The sequence below is a fragment of the Halichoerus grypus genome, chromosome 4 (assembly GCF_964656455.1).
Source record: "Halichoerus grypus chromosome 4, mHalGry1.hap1.1, whole genome shotgun sequence".
Taxonomy (NCBI): Eukaryota; Metazoa; Chordata; class Mammalia; order Carnivora; family Phocidae; genus Halichoerus; species Halichoerus grypus.
In genome coordinates, this window is record NC_135715.1 from 52,004,958 (window position 1) to 52,024,042 (window position 19,085).

Sequence of the window (19,085 nt, forward strand, 5' to 3'; positions counted from 1 at the left end):
ACCTTTTTCTAGGCTGTGGAGCACTAAAAAAGAAATTCTCCATATCCTATTTCCTGGCTACCAAAAAAGTATGTAGCCCTTAGTCTCTGTTAGGCTCCTTTCCAAAGCCAATCAGCAACTAATACAAATCAACACTACTCTCCCTTAGGAGTCATCTGAACCGATTCATTCCTGTGTCAGGTCATCTAGCTGCCTCTTCCAACCACAACAGAGCCTTCAGGTACATACCCCTCCGTTCTTCGCTAGAATATAAACTCCACTGACAAAATTAAAAATGTATCTATTTGGTTCAGTCCAAATCTCCAGAACCTAGAATCATACATGGGGCATAGTCAGTAGTCAATAAAGTCTTCTTATATGAACAAATGAAATTCTTTCCCTTTAATTCTCAAAATCATCTTTATTTTCATCAATCCTCACTTCTTTTCCCACCATCTCTGTAGAAAGGACTTCCGCTTTAATTATGAGTGAATGGAAAGCCAGTGAAAGTCTGCTTTCTCCATCTCAGTTAATGATAACTCCATCATTCTAGATGCTGGGTACAAAAATATGTTCTTCCATCATTCCAAACCAAGGCACAATGGTGCTCTGGAAATGTCCTTTCCTGCCTCTCCCAGATCATATTTCCACAAATATTTTCCATGTATTCCACAGATTACATCCCTTCCTCCTATAAAGATGTTTGTCTTCCCTTTTCAAGAAACAAACAAAAAGTCATTTCTTGATTCTACATAATCCTTGAGTGATCCACCATCTTGTTGCTTTTCACCATCAAACTTATTTTACAAGTATATAATCACTGTTTCCGCTTCCTCATCTCTGATTTACTATTCGGCCCACTGATTTTTTTGGCTGGCGTTCCCACCACTTCACTAGCATTGTTCCTGTTAAGTTCACCAGTTAATACCCTATTTGCCAAACTAAATGACTAAATAAATAAGTTTTCCTCCTATTTTACTGCTCCTTCCTTCTCAGTCCTTCCAGCAGGTTCTTCTTCATTTACCTGACCAGTGCACATCAGCGTACTTCAGGAGTGGACCTTTTACATTTTCTATGTTCACTTTTTAAAATAATCTCATCCAGTTTCAGACTACAAACCATCTGTATACTCTGACTATTCTTCCTCTGCCTTATTTGAAGGTTCTTGGCACACTGTCCAATCCTTAAAAGTTGGCTCTTCCAGCGTTCAGTCTTCAGGCAGTATTTCTTCTCACCATATATGCTCCTCTTTGGTTCTTTCACCCGTGTGATCAATTCAACTAACACCCATATATTACTGACTCCCAAGTGCTTATCTTTAATATCAAAATATCTCCAGATCCATACCCATGTTTTCAAGTCTACTAGACAGACCCACTTGGTCCTACCTAAGAAGGACCGAGAGCCAAGACACGGTACTAGAAGAGCAAATGTACTTGTTACTACACTGTAACAAAAGTATACCACTCTCAAAGTATAGCAGATTCAGAGACAGAGTATTTTAAGATATCCTTAACTAAAAGCTAGGAGTGATTTTATGTCTACAGAAACATGTTTTTAGAGTATCAACATCATACAACAAGTACCATCTGAGGAATGAAAGACCATTTTTATAGCTTGTTTGGGGGGAAAAAAAAGGTGTTCCAAATTTTAGCTGACTGTACTTTCAGTGAGTAATAATTTTTCCTTAAAAATTGTCTAAGTGATTACACTAAAATCCAAATGGATATCTAATTCATATTCAACTATCCATTAATTTCTATGACAATGTAGGTCAGAAAATGATTATCAAGGAAAAGTTATTATATCTACATATAATACATTCTTGGTTTGCTACTATAATAGATATTTCTAATTCTTAATTCAATTATATTTTCCAATTCAAAAATATTGCCTTAATTTTCACCTCTCTTAATTCAAAATTATTTGAGGATATATAAAATTTTGTTCATCTGTGAACATTAGCTTGAGAAAATAGAGAAACTTAGAATAACAAATGGGCCACACGGACTGTCCCAGGACAGATCACAAAAATTATACCAATCACTAGACTGCTACCATTTTTTTTTTTTTTAAGATTTTATTTATTTACTTGACAGAGAGAGAGTTAGCGAGAGCAGGAACACAAACAGGGGGAGTGGGAGAGGAAGAAGCAGGCTTCCCGCCAAGCAGGGAACCCGATGTGGGGCTTGATCCCAGAACCCTGGGATCATGACCTGAGCCGAAGGCAGATGCTTAAGGAGAGTAATTTAACACTCTGATCTGGTTGTATGTATCAGTGTGTAATGATCTCACAAAAAGAAACTTCTTCTTTAGGTTCAGACAAATGGATTTAAGCTCTCCACTCATCCTTATTTATCTACTAAGGAGTTGGAAAAAGAAGTACTGTTCCTTAACTAGCTATATACACTATTAAGGCAAGAGAAGATAACCACTTTTTCTAATCTTATCTAAATAATATCATGCCCTTTTCACTTTTTTAGACTCTAAAATGAAATTTAAATTATTTTCTGTTTGTAATATAGACCTTCAGTCATTTTTCTCTGTTCCCCTTAATTATAAAGGTCAAAGGCCAAACAAAATGAAGCAATACTAGCTACGTTCTTTAGAAAACTCAACTCCTTATAGGTATTCTATAACTTTAACTCATTTGTATGACTAGCTGGTTGTTGTTTTTTTTTAATTCCAGTAGAGTTAACATAATGTGTTATATTAGTTTCAGGTGTATAATATAGTGATTCAACACTTTTATACATTACTCAGTGCTCATCATGATAAGTGTACCCTTAATCCCCTTCACCTATTTCACCCATCCCCCTCTGGTAATCATCAGTTTGTGCTCTATACTTAAGAGTCGGTTTTTTGGTTATTACTCTTTTTTTTCCTTTGTCCATTTGTTTTGTTTCTTATCTTGCACATGTAAGTGAAATCATATGGTATCTGTCTTTCTCTGACTGACTTATTTCTCTTATCATTACATTATACCCTCTAGCTTCAGCCATAGCAAGATTTCATTCTCTTCTATGGCCGAGTCATAAATATTCCATTGTATATATAACCGCCCCAGTTTGCATTCCCACCAACACTGTACAAGTGTTCCTTTTTCTCCACATCCTCGCCAACACTTGTTGTTCTTTGTGTATTTGACTTTAGCCATGTTCACAGGTCTGAGGTGGTATCTCACTGTGGTTTTGATTTGCATTTCTCCGAGGATGAATGATGCTGCACATCTTTCCATGTGTCTGTTGGCCATCTGTATATCTTCTTTGCAGAAATGTCTGTTCATGTCTTCTGCTCATTTTTTAATTGGATTGTTTGGGGTTTTTTGGTGTTGAGTTGTATAAACTGTTTATATATCTTGGATACTAACCCTTTATTGAATATGTCATTTGCAAATATCTTATCCCATTAAGTAGTTTGTCTTCTGGTTTTCTTGACTGTTTCCTTTGCTTTGCAGAAGCTTTTTATTTTGATGCGGTCCCAATAGTTTATTTTCGCTTTTGTTCCCCTTGCCTCAAGAGACATATCTAGAAAAATGTTGTTATGGCTGATGTCAAAGAAATCACTGCCTGTGATCTATTCCAAGATTTTTATGGTTTCAGATCTCACATTTAGGTCCTTAATCCACTTTGAGTTTATTTTTATATATGATGTAAGAAAGTGATCCAGTTTCATTCTTTTGCATGTAGCTGTCCAGTTTTCCCAACACCATTTGTTGAAGAGACTGTCTTTCTCCCATTGCCTATTGCCTTCTTTGTTGAAGATTAATTGATCATATAATTGTGGGTTTATTTCTGGGCTCTCTATTTTATCCTATTGATCTATGTGTCTATTTCTGTGCCAGTACCATACTGCTTTGAATACTATGGCTTTGCAGTATATCTTGAAATCTGGGATTGTGATCCCAGTTTTGTTCTTCTTTTTCAAGATTGCTTTGGCTATTTGGGGTCTTCTGTGATTCCATACAAACTTTAGGATTGTTTTTTCTAAATCTGTGAAAAATGCTGTTGGTATTTTGATAGGAATTGCATTAAATCTGTAGATTACTTTGAGTAGTATGAACATTTTAACAATATTTGTTCTCCTAATCCATAAATATGGAATATGTTTTCCATTTGTGTCATCTTCAATTTCTTTCATTAATGTTTTATAGTTTTCAGAGTATAGGGGTTTTTTTTGCCTCCTTGGTTAAGTTTATTCCTAGGTATTTTATGATTTTGGGGCAATTGTAAATGGGATTTTCTTAATTTCTATTTCTGCTTCTTTACTCTTAGTGTATAGATATGCAAAGGATATCTGTATATTGATTTTGTATCCTGTGAGTTTAATGAATTTATTAATCAGTTCTAGTAGTTTTTTGGTGCGGTCTTTAGGGTTTTCTCTATACAATATCATGTCCTCTGCAAATAGTGAAAGTTTTACTTCTTCCTTACTAATATGAATGCCTTTTACTTCTTTTTGTTGTCTGATTGCTATAGCTAGGACTTCCAGTACTATGCTGGATAAAAGTTGCAAGAGTGGACATCCTTGTCGTGTTCCTCATCTTAGGGGAAAATCCTGCCATTTTTCACCACTGAATATGATGTTAGCTGTGGGTTTTTCATACATGGCCTTTATTATGTTCAGGTATGTTCCCTCTACACCTACTTTGTTAAGGGTTTTTATCATGAACAGATTTGTACTTTGTCAAATGCTTTTTCCATATCTATTGAAATGATCATATGTTTTTTATACTTTCTCTTATTGATGGGATATATCACGTTGATTGGCTGGTGAATACTGAATCACCCTTGTCTCCCAGGAATAAATCCCACTTGATTGCGGTGGGGGAATGATTTTTTTTTAATGTATTGTTGGGGGCTCTCTGTGCCTCCTGGATCTGGATTTCTGTTTTCTTCCCAGGTTCAAAAAGTTTTCAGCTATTATTTCTGAAAATAAATTTTCTGCCCCCTTTTCTCTCTTCTCTTTCTTGGATTCCTGTGATGCAAATGTTATTATGTTTGATGGTGCTGCTGAGTTCCCTAAGTCTATTTTCATTTTCTATTATTTTTTTCTCTCTCCTGTTCAACTTGATTGCCTTCCATTACTCTGTCCTCCAGGCCGTTGATCCGTTCTTCTGCTTCCCCTAATCTACTATTTATTCCACCTAATGTATTTTTAATTTCAGTTACTGAATTCTTCATCTCTGATTGGTTCTTTTTTTTTTTTCCTATCTCTTTGTTAGAGGTCTCGCTGAGGTCCTCCGCTCTTTTCTCAAGTCCAGTGAGTAGCTTTATGACCATTATTATAAATTCTCTATCAAGCATATTACTTATTTTCATTTCCTTTACCTCTTTTGCTGTGAATTTGTCCTATTCTTACATTTGGGAAATATTCCTCTGTCTCATTTTGTCTAACTCTTTGTTTCCATGTGTCAGGAAAGTCAACTACATCTCCAGCTCTTAAAAGTAGTGGCCTTATATGAAGAAGAGGTCCTGTAGTGCTCTGCTGTGTAAAGTCCCCTGTTTATTGGAACCTGGCACTCCAGGGGTATCTCCTACCCGTGTTGTGTGCACCACCCTACTATTGTGGCTGAGCCACTTTTGCCTTCAACCCAGTCATCTGCAATGGCTCTCCTTCCCTGTTGTGTGCAGGGTTTGATCCCTGTGTTGTTGGTGGACCAGTCTGGGGCCACCTTGGGCCAACCTGGGGCAAGAGTCACTTTGTTGTGCTGCTCACACCTGTTGGATATGTTTGCACACTGCTAGGCCTGTGGCACTACTTTGGGTGTGCTCTGGCCAAGACGTACTGGAGGGGGTGCGTCCACAGAATGTAGGGCAGGGCGCACTATTAGCAAGTTAAGTAGGGTGTGCTGGTGCTCGAAGGTGTCCATGTATCTAGGCTGGGGGGTGGGGGAAAGAAATGGTACCTGCCAGCATTTTTGTTCTTGGAGAGGTCTGCCAAGCATCCCTATTTCTCTAGCACATGCTCTGAAATTAGTAAACAAATCTCCCTCCCATATACTCCAGTATTTTTCAAACTGCTGTTTCTATGCTGTATCTCTGTGGGGCTATTTGGTATGCTGTCTCTTTAAGGGTGGGGACTCAGATTCCTGTCACCCTCTCAGAGCTGAGCCCACAGATTTTCCAAGTTCCAGGTGTTAAGCCCTGCTAATTGTAAGAACTCACAAAATCAGCCCCTCTGGTTTTCAAAGCCAAAAGTTATGGAGATTTGTCTTCCCTGTGCAGGTCTCCAGTGCCTGGCGTACCTGGTGTGAGGGCCTGTTCTTTTCCTCTCTCTGAGCCCAAGGTGTCCCTCCCTGCCACAAAGAGTCCCCCAGGTCCATTTAGCTCCTGACCACATCTCCCCCCTTCCTACCCACTTCAATGTGGCCAGAGAGTGGATTCTGCCAGTCTTCAGGTTGTTTTCTGGGTGATTTACACTGACGTGGGTGTTCTCCAGCTGTATCCAGGGGACAAAGTAAGCTTAGGATCTTGCTACTCCGCCATCCTCACTGGAAGTCTAATTTGTATGACTAGTTTTGAAATTAGAGATCAGAAACACATCAAAGAGGCTTCTTTATAAAAATAAATACCTTCGTTCATAACTGACTCTTGCAGGCACTGAATATCTTCTTTCAGTTTTGTCACAAAAAAGTTTACATTGCTTCATTTTATCAGACCTTCCCATGACATGTTCTTCATCCCTGACTATTTACCCTTGTTCTGCAGGAGTTGGGCACTGTGCTGATAGGCATCGAGGGAGCACATCTGGAATCACAGCCTTTTTCTTAAACACTGTGTGCTCTATTTCAATGACCGATGATGCCAACTTAGTTCAGATGTTGATTAAATCAAAGATGAATTCTAATTCTTTTTTTCAGTGCCAAGAATAAAACTTAAAGTGAACTATGTAGTTATATTTTCCCTTTGCTTCTTTATGCTTTTCATTTAGAATCTGTCCCCAACTATACTTCTCAGCATCTGTGAGGAACAGCTTTTTATGAGTTTTATTTTTTTACTACTATTATTATTATTATCATTATTGACACCACCAATCAATGAAAATAATGTTTCTTTGGCTAGCTGATATGTGGAAAAAAAAAACCTGCTAGCGTACCTAGAATCTACTTCTGAGTTCTCACTATTACTACCTACATAAAGAATACGGTGTTACACGCAAACAATGAATCATGGAACACTACATCAAAAACTAATGATGTAATGTATGGTGATTAACATAACATAATAAAACAAAACAAAACAAAAAAAGAATACTTCTTTCTGTACTCCCTTTGTAGATTTTGGGATAGGAAAGAAACAAATACCGCTCCATTTGCCTAAGGTGGTAAAATCCTGGCCTCCAGAAAATGAAGGGCCTATACATATAGAAACAACTTAAGTGTTCACATTCTACCTACTCCTTAGAAATCTGCTCCTTAAGCCAACTGTAAAAGAAAAAGAAAAATTGTTTTTCAGAAAAAGGAATTAATTTGGTAAGTCAATAAATCTCTACCAAGAGTCAACATGTTCAAATATATAGTTATAAGATAATATATATTGTGACTGGCCCTTTAGAAAACACTACCGTTAAACTATACAATGAGGAAATTATGCCATGCATGCTTTGAAAGAAAATCAGGTTCCATGTATTATGAACCACTTAAGATAAAAATAAGAACTTAATTAGTTTAAATGACAGGTCTACAGCAATTTCCGTAGTTTTATATAAAGTGCTTACTTTTCAAGTTAATAATTTAAGTTATAGGCAGATAAATTTTACCTTAGTGCTATATTAGTTATATTTATTTTTAAAATTTTTTTATTTTGAAACACTTTTTAGTGGATATTCACTTTTTAAAATGTTTTATCTTAAAATAATTTCAAACTTACAGGAAAGTTGCAGGACTCAGCTGTACGAAGAGCTTCTGTTTTGCCTTCACTCAGATTTCCCAATGATTACCACTGTAGCACATTTACTCCCTCCCTCCTACCCCCAGCAGCAACCCCACACCAGACCATTATCACTGGTCTTTTACTGAACCACCGAGGAGCAAGCTGCAGATATGATGCCTCATCATTCCTAAACATTCTAGTTCCTATTTCCTAAAATAAGAACTCTGGCCAGTGTAATCACCACATAAGCTTCCAAATCAGGAAATCATTTAATAGAACACTGCTATCTAATCCAAGGTTAACTGTGTCAACAATGTCACTTTCTCCTATCTGGCCCAGGATCCAACATAGGAGCACATGTTGGGTTTAGCCATCATATCTCTTTAGTCCCTTTTAATCTGAAGTAGTTTCCTCAGTTTCTTCTCTCTTATGGACTGGACAATTCTCAAGAATACAGGCCTTTCGTTATGTAAGATGGCCCTCAACCTAGGTCTATACCATACTTTCTCACGGCCAAACACACACCGTGAGTCCTTATCCAGAATATCCCTGAAATGAGGCTGAGCTCTTCTCAGCTTAACACTCGGGAGGGACACTGTCAATTTGTCCCAACTGGTCAAGTTGGCCTTTACCATAAAAGTATCATTTTCTTGTTTTGTAGTCAACTGCGTATTTTGGTAGGAGATATTCTTAGGTTACATCAATATCCTATCTTTTTTTTTTTTTTTTGAAGATTTTATTTATTTATTTATTTATTTGAGAGAGAGAGAGAGAGAGAGAGCGAGCGTACACACACATGGTGGGGGGTGGGAATCTCAAGCAGACTCCTGCTGAGCATGGAGCCCAACGTGGGGCTCAGTCTCACAACCCTGAGATCATGGCCTGAGCCAAAATCAAGAGTCGGATGTTTAACTGACTAAGCCATCCAGGCACCCCAATATTCTATTCTTCATAGAACCTCCACCCACTAGCTTTAAAACCTTTGATGACTCCTGCCTAAATCAACTGCCACATTGATGGTTGCCAAATGGTGATTTTTCTGTTTATATAATTCCTTCTGCATTTATTCAAGAGATTTTTCTTTTCCCCCTTGTATTTATTTATTCATTTGTATCAATATGAACTTAGAGATTCCTATTTTGTTCAATGGTTTATAATCAATTGTTATCCTTGTTTATTTTGATGCTAAAATTGTCCCAAATTTTAGCCAGTGGGAGGCACTTCAAGCTGGCTCCTCTATCACTTTTGGCACGTCAACATCATTTGTTAGACATTTCCTTGCTTTCTGGCACAATAAGATGATCTCGGTTCATTTCATCACGTAGTTCCCCTGTGTTGAGCCTTGAACCAGCCCTACTTCCTAGGAGTCCTGATTCCTTTTAGGAAGTGTGGTATTTAGAAACCAATGTCTCGGCACTTGGCATGATCATTGCCACTGGAGTGTCAGTTTTTAGGCCTTCTTAGAGGACAGAGCTAGAAAATATGTGTCTGCATTCACATATACACAATCTATACCTATTACTCTGTTTACATATATTGAAAAAAACATGAGTTCATTCTGATTCCTCCAATTCCAATCTAACACCTCAGGAGTCTTTCTTTCCTTCTCCCTTTCTATGTTTATAGATTCTTTTTCCAACAGTAAGTAACACAGCTCTCATAATCCTCAATATATTCACTCATTTGCTCAACTGATTTACTTATTTGTTCAACGTGGTCCATGTCCCAACCACACCAGCCACCTCGGTCCTTGCTTCCCTATCACTGGCATGCCCGTGCCTCTCTGCCTGGGAAAAAGGGAAAAGCAAGGGAAGGCAAGGGAAAGGAAGAAAGATGGCACGTGAAGAGACAATGGAAAAAGAAAGGAAAGTGAAGCACTTATTTTTTTTAATTTAAATTCAAGTTAGTTAACATATAAGATACTTACTTTTTTTTTTTTTTTAAGATTTTATTTGTCAGAGAGAAAGAGCACAAGCAGGGGGAGCTGCAGGCAGAGGCAGAGGAAGAAGCAGGCTCCCTGCTGACCAGGGAGCCCGATGCGGAACTCGATCCCAGGACCCTGGGATCATGACCTGAGGTGAAGGCAGACGCTTAACCAACCGAGCCACCACCCAGGTGTCCCAAGATACTTACTTTTAAAACACCTTCCACAGCCATCTTCCCTTCGTGTCCTAGTAAAATAGTGTATGGGTAAAGCCACTGGATTGCATGTTTGATTGACATCATAGGAAAGGAATCCTATTTAGGGCAAAAATACATAGGAATGAGGAACATCTAAAATAATCACAGAAAATTTATCTGAAATGCATATGACATTGAAATTGCCTTATAAACAATAACTAATAGGTTTCTCATATTTGCCAGAAGTCTACAAAAGTATTTTTTTTTTGTTTTTTTTTTTTTTTTAAAGATCTTATTTATTTATTTGACAGAGAGAGAGACAGCGAGAGAGGGAACACAAGCAGGGGGAGTGGGAGAGGGAGAAGCAGGCTTCCCGCCGAGCAGGGAGCCCGATGCAGGGCTCGATCCCAGGACCCTGGGATCATGACCTGAGCCGAAGGCAGACGCTTAACGACTGAGCCACCCAGGCGCCCCCAGAAGTCTACAAAAGTAAATATTCATTGCTTCCTCTTCTCTTCTTGTTTCACACCCTTTCCCTGGGTAAGCTCACCCACTCCCATCTTGCAGTTGATATCTATCTGTTAATGGCTCCCCTGTCTCTGTCTCTGATCCTGACCGCTTTCCTCAGCTCTAGACTTGAACTCCCAATTGCCCAGATGTGACTCTAGATATCCCATTGACCCCTGTTCAGCATGTCTGAAACTAGATGTCTGAACACATTTCCCTACCCTACTGATCCCAAAGTATCTTCTCCTTCACTCTTATTCCTAATCTGAGTTAATCTCAAACACACATGTACTTAGCCTCACAGTTATAAACTACAAGTTAGAAAGTATTTATTATTCTCAAAACCTTCCCCCAAGTCAAACTGCATTCCCAATTCTGTTCACTCTACTTTCAGAAGTCTACTAACAGGGACAACTAGAGAAATTTCAGTATAGGTTGACTATTAGACGATATTATAGAATTCTTGTTAACATGCTGAGGGGTATGATTAATGGTTCTGGTTATGCGGAACGTCCTACTTCTTACAAGTTGCACACTGAAGTATATAAGAATACTGACCATGGTTTACTTTCAAATGGTTCAGAAAAAAAGAGAGAGAGCAATCAAATGTGGCAATATGCTAAAAATTGGTGATTCTAGTTGAGGGATTGTGGGTGTTCATTTTACTACTTGCGAACTTTTTTTTTTTTAGATTTGAGAACTGTCAAAGTAAAAAGTTCCAAGCAAAAACAAAAAGAACGAAAAGTAGGAGCTATGATAAATAGGAGGAGAAAAGCTGTTCTAAATATATAGAACAGTGTAAACAATACCTGTGAAACCTAACTCAGTCTCAGGAGACATAAACGAATCACAACTATAGTTTAAAAATAAATCTCTTGTCTAGGCAGGATCCCTACTACCTGGGATTATGCTCTCCTTAGCAGAATCTCTCACTGATGGTTACAACTGTTTCCTATTTGCTCCTTATGCCACCATGCTCTCCCCATCCCTCCTCCCTGCCAGCAGAGGTATCTTCCTCCAACACATAACTGATTATACTATACACCTCACCTACTTCATAATATCTAATAGGCCCCTTCTTCCCCACCATAAAATCCAGACAACTTCACTCACCATGCAAAGCACTTCACACAAAAGTTCTCACCTTTCTCTTCACCATACATGCTTGCTCTAGCAATACAACTCAGCATTCTTCAAACGTACCAAGCCCTTTTGTGATTCAACACCTTTGTCCGAGCTGTTCCCCCTGCCTGGAGGGCATTTCGACCACTTCTGACACTACTGTCATGACCCCTGCGAAACTGTGGTGGACAATGTCTACGCTCCACCAAACCCCTCAGATCTGTTCTTACCCTTTCTGAGCCTCTCACCTTTCCCTTTCAACAGCCAGCGGTAGCAGGGCTTTTAAAGAAGACTGCTCTTGAACTCCTGAAGCCAGTTTGCTACAGGCCGAGAGAGCAGCTAGCGCCTGGGAATCGGTGTCCCTGGCGATGAGCACTGGGCAATGACTGCTGGTGCCCAAGTGTGAAAGCCCCAGCTCCCGGGTCAGGCTGGGGCAGGTGTGAGGCACAGCCTACCCGCAATACGCCTCTCCCAGCTCTTCACGCCTCTGCAGGCTGAGTCCTCCCTCCCTCTGTGGGACTTTTACCTGAGCTGCATGTCTGCTTCCCCCCCCACAACACAAAGCTGGAAGCTCTTTAAGAGCTCAGAACACGTGACTGGTCTCTGTACAGTTTACAGCGCTGGAGCCAATTAATCTCAGGTCTTGTAATATTTAAAGACGAATAGGACAAGGCAAACTGAAGTGATTAATCCCCAAGGATTAACTTTTAAATGTTCTTTCCCACATAGTCATTAATTTATTTTATACATACCAGGATTTGAACTGCAGCTGGTAAACTATCTAAAGGAAAATCTGGAAGTCCAAGAGTAGAAGATTCTTGGGAACAGAGAGTGGTGGCAAAGGACAGGAGCTGAGAAATTCTAGGGGAAAAAAAACTAAGTGATGTTAAATGTTATTCTAATAGTTTTAATATATAAAATGTATTCATTTTTTTAAATATAAAACAGCTGAGCCAATTTAATTAATCTAAAAGATGACATTTGCTATTAAATTCTCAAGAAACAACAGCTTCATATTATAATATTCCATTTGAAACTCAGAAGCTGGGGCACCCGGTGGCTCAGCCAGTTGAGTGTCTGCTTTCAGCTTGGGTCATGGTCCCAGGGTCCTGGGATCGAGCCCCGTGTGTGGCTCCCTGCTCAGCGGGGAGTCTGCTTCTCCCTCTCCCTCTGCTGCTCTCTCTCTCTCTCTCTCTCTCAAATAAATAAATAAAATCTTTTAAAAATAAATAAATAAAACTCAGAAGCTGATTAAATACACAGATATATTTCTTTTTTTAAAGATTTTTTAAAAATTGATTTATTTGAGAGAGCGAGCGAGCACAAGTTGGGGGGGGCAGAGGCAGAGGGAGAAGCAGGCTCCCCACTGAGCAGAGAGCCCAACACGGGACTCGATCGCAAGACCCAGGGATCATGACCTGAGCTGAAGGCAGACGCTTAACTGGCTGAGCCACCCAGGCGTCCCCAGATATATTTCTAAAATATGACAATATGTGAGGTTTTTTACAACCTGGTCCACATTTATCCTGCCAGTTCCCCCTCTGACCTTTCTCAATCCAAACCTGAATTCCAGCCACGAGGAACTTTTTATAGCCTCAAGAACAAGGTGTACACTCTCATATCCCATGTTTTAAAAATAACTTCTTCGAATTCCTTACTTCCATTCTTTATCTGGCAAAAGCGTACTCATTCTTCAGGACCCACCTCAAATGCTGACGCCTTTTTAAAATTATGACCCTTACTATACAATATTAAACTAATGTACTCCCATATCTTTAAACTCTACCAGATCTTGAGTTTCTTGCCTCCAAGGATCATTTCTTATTAACTTTATCATCAGCATTTACCAAAGCTACTGAAAAATTCTTCAAAGAATAGTTGTTGAATGGACGAATTAATCAATCAATGGGCAAAACAAATAAACAAATTCAATGTTAAGTGTCCAAATATTTATATAAATGTCTCCGTGTGTGTGTGTATGTGTGTGTGTGTGTCTGTGTATGTGTGTATATGTAGCTGAAATACTTACTTCTCGGCAGGAACATTGGCTCCAACTGAATATAAGAGTTTAAGTTGGTCCTAAAATAACAGAAACATATCAAATCATAGTAACGTTTTTATAGTAACCAAATATAAGTAGAAAAACTGTTTAAAAATAAATTATCCTTGTTCATACTTACCTTAAAGGGTAGATAATAAATATCTCTGGCCTGAAATCGAGAACGGAGAGGGGGGTCTAATGGATTCCCAGAGTACTTAGGCACGGGCAAGCCCAACGCAATGACTCGGAAGTTTTCACTAACCCTAACAATCTTCCAAGCATCCAACTCTGTTCTGGTATGAGCCTGAAAGAAAGAGATCAAAACTTAGAGCATAAATGATGCAGATTACAACAGCAAGAGCTGCCAGGCTAAGGAATTTAGGTCCTGATTGCTGAGTAAATTGTATTTGAGAACCACCTCAAAACCAAACTGTCAAGGAAGGAAGCAAAGTGAAATCAGGATCAGGGCGCCAGGGAAGGCTCCCAACATGAAGACTGGTGTTGAACGGAGAAGCAGCTAACACATCAAGGAACAAAGGCAATGTGGGTCAGATCTCTAAGCTGTAGTCATTCACTCAGAGAAACTGAGTGAGGAGGGTAAGGAAAATATACTGATTCAGACCAGGGAACGTAAAAAGGTAGTCCTAGAGGTAGAGCAGAGACTGCCCATGGACCTCAAATTGACATATATGTTTATGAGTCTATTTCTGCCAAGGTGTATTAATAGTAACAACTAACATGTATTGAAAACTCACTACATGGTAAGTACTTTCGATGAATTTTGCTCATTTAACTTTTACCAGAATGCAAATAAACATTTATTTCCTTTTTAGGGATGAACAAACTTATGTTCAAAGGAATTATATAACTTGCCCATGGTCCTGCAACTAGCATCTGGTGGAGTTGAGACTGCAAACAGTACAGGGCTTGGCGTTATAAACCCTGGTTCCAGCACTGGGTGTAAACTCTAATGAAGTGACCAAGAGCATGTTATTATACCCTCTGACCCTCGGCTTTGTCATCGATAAAATGGGAACAGTGTCACCAACATTCCTGTGCCAATTAGGAAAACTAAACATGACAGTGTGTGTGAAAGCAACTGGTCCACAGTAGGCACCTGTTAGCTGTCATTCCTTCTCTCTCTGCCTGACCCTATCAATGGCTCTTCACTGTCCTCAGATGTATAGCTTACAAAGCTTCTGTGAACGTGCACGTCCTCAGCTTTCAGCACATCTTCAGGGGATGTGACCCACAGAACAGTGTAGAAGCTCTTCACGTGACATTCAAGGACCTTCCTGGCTTGATTCATGTCCCATTCTCCCAGGCTCAGCAAGCACTGCACTCCCACCCCTCAGCCCGCCTTCCCTGACCCTGTGCTCCAGCCCCATCTCACAACTGTGGCCCTCCAGACACGTCCTGCTGCTTCACCAACGCTGCTCCACTTGCCTGAAACACCCTTTCCACTTTGCACAGCATACGCACAGGCATCATTTCAAGCTTAGCACTAACAACATCATCACTTTCTAATCCCTCCCTCCATTGGAACCAGTTTTGTACCCCTCCACTGTATCCTATGCAAGCTGTTATCATTAAACATGTGTGCACTGACTTCTGTTCGTTACCACCTCATGCTGAATCCAAGCTCCCGAGAGGACTTATTATCTCTTAAATATAATAGGACAAATGTCTGCTGATTGTCTGAAATCATTTAAAAACATAATGAACAATTATTTTAAGCATAACCAAAATTATGACCCTACTGTCTTTTTTTTTTTTTAAAGATACAGAGAGAGAGCATGAGCAGGGGGACAGGCAGAGGGAGAGGGAAAAGCAGACAGCCCGCTGAGCCAGGAGTCCGACGTGGGGCTCGATCCCAGGACCCTGGGATCATGACCTGAGCTGAAGGCAGACGCTTAACCGTCTGAGCCAGCCAGGCGCCCCGACCCCACTTTCATTAACAGGACTAACAGTGATGCTATGTCACCATGGAAAACAAGAGTCAGGATCTAGCCCTGCCTGAGACACCAACAGCAAAATCTTCAGAGAGCTGAATATTTTTCTTTTTCACTTACCAAAAAATGCTCATCAGGATATAAATAAAATGTATACAAACTGATTGTATCTGTTTCCATAATAACAAAATTCTACTAAAATCACCTCTATGAAACCATTAAAACTTTGAGGTATTCAAATTTAGCATATTGAATCTCGCTAGAAAAAGTGGGACTTAAATTATGGTGTTGAAATCCTTTTATCATAGAAATTGTCTTAAGGTAGTGGTGCTTTGTTAAGGGATCTTGCCTATATTCTCTGAGGGTCTTATGAGACAGATGCTATGAATATAGAAATGACATTTATCAAAGAAAATTAAGCATGTATACTGATACTTACATTGGGAAAAAACAATGTAGTACGTCCTTCTCAATAACAAACACTCCTTGTATACTAAAACCCTCTTGACCCCATATCTCAAATTCTTAGACAAAGTAATATGGTTCAATAACTTTGCATAAAATTCTAACACAAATAAAGAATATATCAAACTTCTTGTTGTGAAGTAACTACTATACTTAAAAAAATATATATATCCCATATCTGAGTATTCTCTTCCAAATCATTTACTAAAAATAGCAAATAACTAAATAACTATATAGGAGCCAATAATAGTTCTTTTGTAATCAGAAAGTATCTAAGGAGAAAATGTTCTGCATAACATCGACCTACTTTAAAAATAATAACTATAAATTACTATTCTTATATTTAAATTCATATTATTTATAGAATATTAATTAAAATTTAAAATAAGTTTAAATAAATGAATAATAGACATGTCTTTCATCTCAGTAAATTAACTCTAACAATACAAATGAATGAATTTAACTTTTCTTACTGATTAAATCCTCAATTATCCTCTTCTAATTACATTAGTATGATGTCATCTTCAGATAGAGCCAAAACAAGACTCTACCTCACAGTGAAAACACCATCTAGAGACTCCTATAAACAGTAAAGAAACAGACTGCTAAAAGGGTAGCAAGACAGGTTTCTGAGAAAACAGACTCACACAGCAGGAATCAGAAAGAGCTATTTCTGGTCCTGCCAGCCATGCAGCATCAGTTCAATCAGACCCTCTGGTGTCAACATCTATTATTTAGTGCCTAGTGTGTCCTGGGCTTGCATCAGCTGTATCACTAAGAAAGGTAAGACACAGACTCTGCTCTTGAGCAATTTGTAACCAACTTGGGGCAGTAAAATTAGCATACATGTATCTCTGCCACACAAGCGTCAGAGAGACTGAATCCTAGAATGCCGAGGCAGAGCCATCAATCCCAGACAGCTCCAGTGTAGCACAGACGGCACTGAATGAGCAAGGGCTGTCTTCTCGTCCTTTTGTGACCTTACATGAACCCCTTCCCCAAAGCCTCTGAAGGGCCCCACACTCCTTATTGTGGTCCTCTTTCTATCAACTTGCATCACAGCATTTAAAGATTTTATTGCACTGATTCATTCATTCAACAAATAGTTACCAAGCAGCCACCAAGTGCCAGGCACTGCTCTAAGACCTTGAGATACCACTGGCGACAAAAATCCCTGCCCTAGTCAAAGTTGGAATCTAGCAGAGGGAAGCAGCCAATAAACTAAAAACAGAGCAAGGAAATAATTCCTGTAGGATGTTAGAAGACTAAGGAGAAAACAGAGCAGAGTCAGGGAGCATGAGGGCAGAGGGGACACTGCAATGTCAAATAGGAGGGTGAAAACATAACATTGGAGCAAAGACTTGAAGGAGTATGGAAGCCTGGCAGGTATCTGGGAGAAAACCATTCTGGAAGAGCAAAGGGACTTGCAAAGCACTAAGAGAACGCCCACCCAGCGGGTTTAAGGTATAGTAAAGAGAATACTATCAGCTGGAGTGGAATAAAAAAGGACAGCAGGCGATAAGGCCAAAGAGACAGGAAGAGGCCAGATCAGACAAGACCTATTTTCCACTGGAAGGCCTTTGGGTTTAGAACAGAGGTCTGATCTACTCCGCCCCATGTTTTAAAGTGATCACAGACAGCTGCTGGGTAGCCAGAATGGATTCAGGGATTGTTAGGAGGCTCTTTAAACAACTCAGGCATCAGATCCAGGCAGCTTGGGCCATCTGGGTATCTTTTAAATATCTTATTCATTTCTGTCAATATCTACTGGATTTTGAGCTTCTGGAGACCAAGAACTACACTCTGTTCAGCTTTGTTTTCCCTGCACCGTCTAGAAGGCATTAGACTTTCAGTACATGGTTGTTGGGAGATAGAAAAGGAAGATAGGAAAGGAGGGAGAAAGAGAAGAGAGAATTAAAAGGAGGGAAAAAAAGAGAAACAAATAGCTCTTACATTGGCAAAAAAAAAAAAAAAAGGAAAAATCGGAGAGGTCTTCTAACAGGATCTGCAAACTGAAGAATTTGTAAAACTGCAAGCTCATGACTGAAGTGCAGCAATCTGCCACAGATATGAGCCACCTGAACACTGTCCTCATTCCCATACAATCATGTCTCACCAAAAATAGCACCACCCACAGCTCAGGAGCCAAGACAAAGGAGCTGGATTTTTCTTTTCTTACTTGGAGAAGTTTGTCATAACGCTCTGAAGACATTAGGAAGCGTCCATCCTCAAGCTGCATTTCCCTGTTTTCCAGCAAGTTGTTCAAAACGGGCAGAACATTCCTCTCCACCTTTTCCAAGCCTTCCAAAATGAGGGTTCTGCCTTCTGTGGCTGCACGGACCGCACACTATTTCCAAGAAACAAAAGCAATATGAGACTATGGAAGATGCCAGAGCATGGCCTAATTTTGCTTGTAACGCAAGCAGGTGAAGAAGAGGTCAATGCATAATGCAACTGCTGATGATTAGTAACTTCACAGTCTAGTTTTATTAGGCATTAGAATTTGTTGTGTGCCTATTTAGAAAGAGAATGCTTGCAACATATATAACAAAGACCAAATAAATATGCTTAATATAAAAAGAATTTTTCAGATTAAGAAAATAAATAATATCACTATGAAATGCAAATGAGCATAATAAAATATTTTCCATTTCACTGGTTAACAAAGAGTTGCACGGTAAAACAAGATATTTTTAGAACTTTAAATTGGCAAAGATTAAAAAAGAATAATACCTAGTGTTGGTAAGGTTAAGAGGAAACGCATTTTCATTCATGGTTGGTCTATGTGCAAAATGACAACCTTATGGAGAATAATTTGGCAAGGTATATTTTTTTAAAGATTTATTTATTTGACAGAGAGAGTGAGAGAGCAAAAGCAGGGGAAACAGCAGAGGGAAAGGGAGAAGCAGGCTCCCCGCCAAGCCAGGAGCCTGATGCGGGGCTCGATCCCAGGACCCCGGGATCATGACCTGAGCCAAAGGCAGACGCATAACCATCTGAGCCACCCAGGTGTCCCTGGCAAGT

At 39.4% G+C, this 19,085-nt stretch overlaps 1 protein-coding gene across 6 annotated transcripts in view; it reads right to left on the minus strand.

The window, feature by feature from the left end:
• Window positions 1-19,085, minus strand: part of VWA8 (von Willebrand factor A domain containing 8) — a 348,712-nt gene that overhangs the window by 268,598 nt on the left and 61,029 nt on the right. For 5 of the 6 annotated variants that reach the window (XM_078070311.1, XM_078070309.1, XM_078070308.1 and 2 more), the window contains 5 exons: window positions 18,241-18,408; window positions 13,784-13,948; window positions 13,633-13,682; window positions 12,356-12,479; window positions 9,987-10,091 (listed from right to left, as the gene is read on the minus strand). In XM_078070311.1, coding sequence (XP_077926437.1) covers window positions 9,987-10,091; window positions 12,356-12,479; window positions 13,633-13,682; window positions 13,784-13,948; window positions 18,241-18,408 — 612 coding nt within the window. The remainder of the gene's footprint in view (window positions 1-9,986; window positions 10,092-12,355; window positions 12,480-13,632; window positions 13,683-13,783; window positions 13,949-18,240; window positions 18,409-19,085) is intronic. The other variant, XM_078070310.1, reaches the window with a different exon arrangement.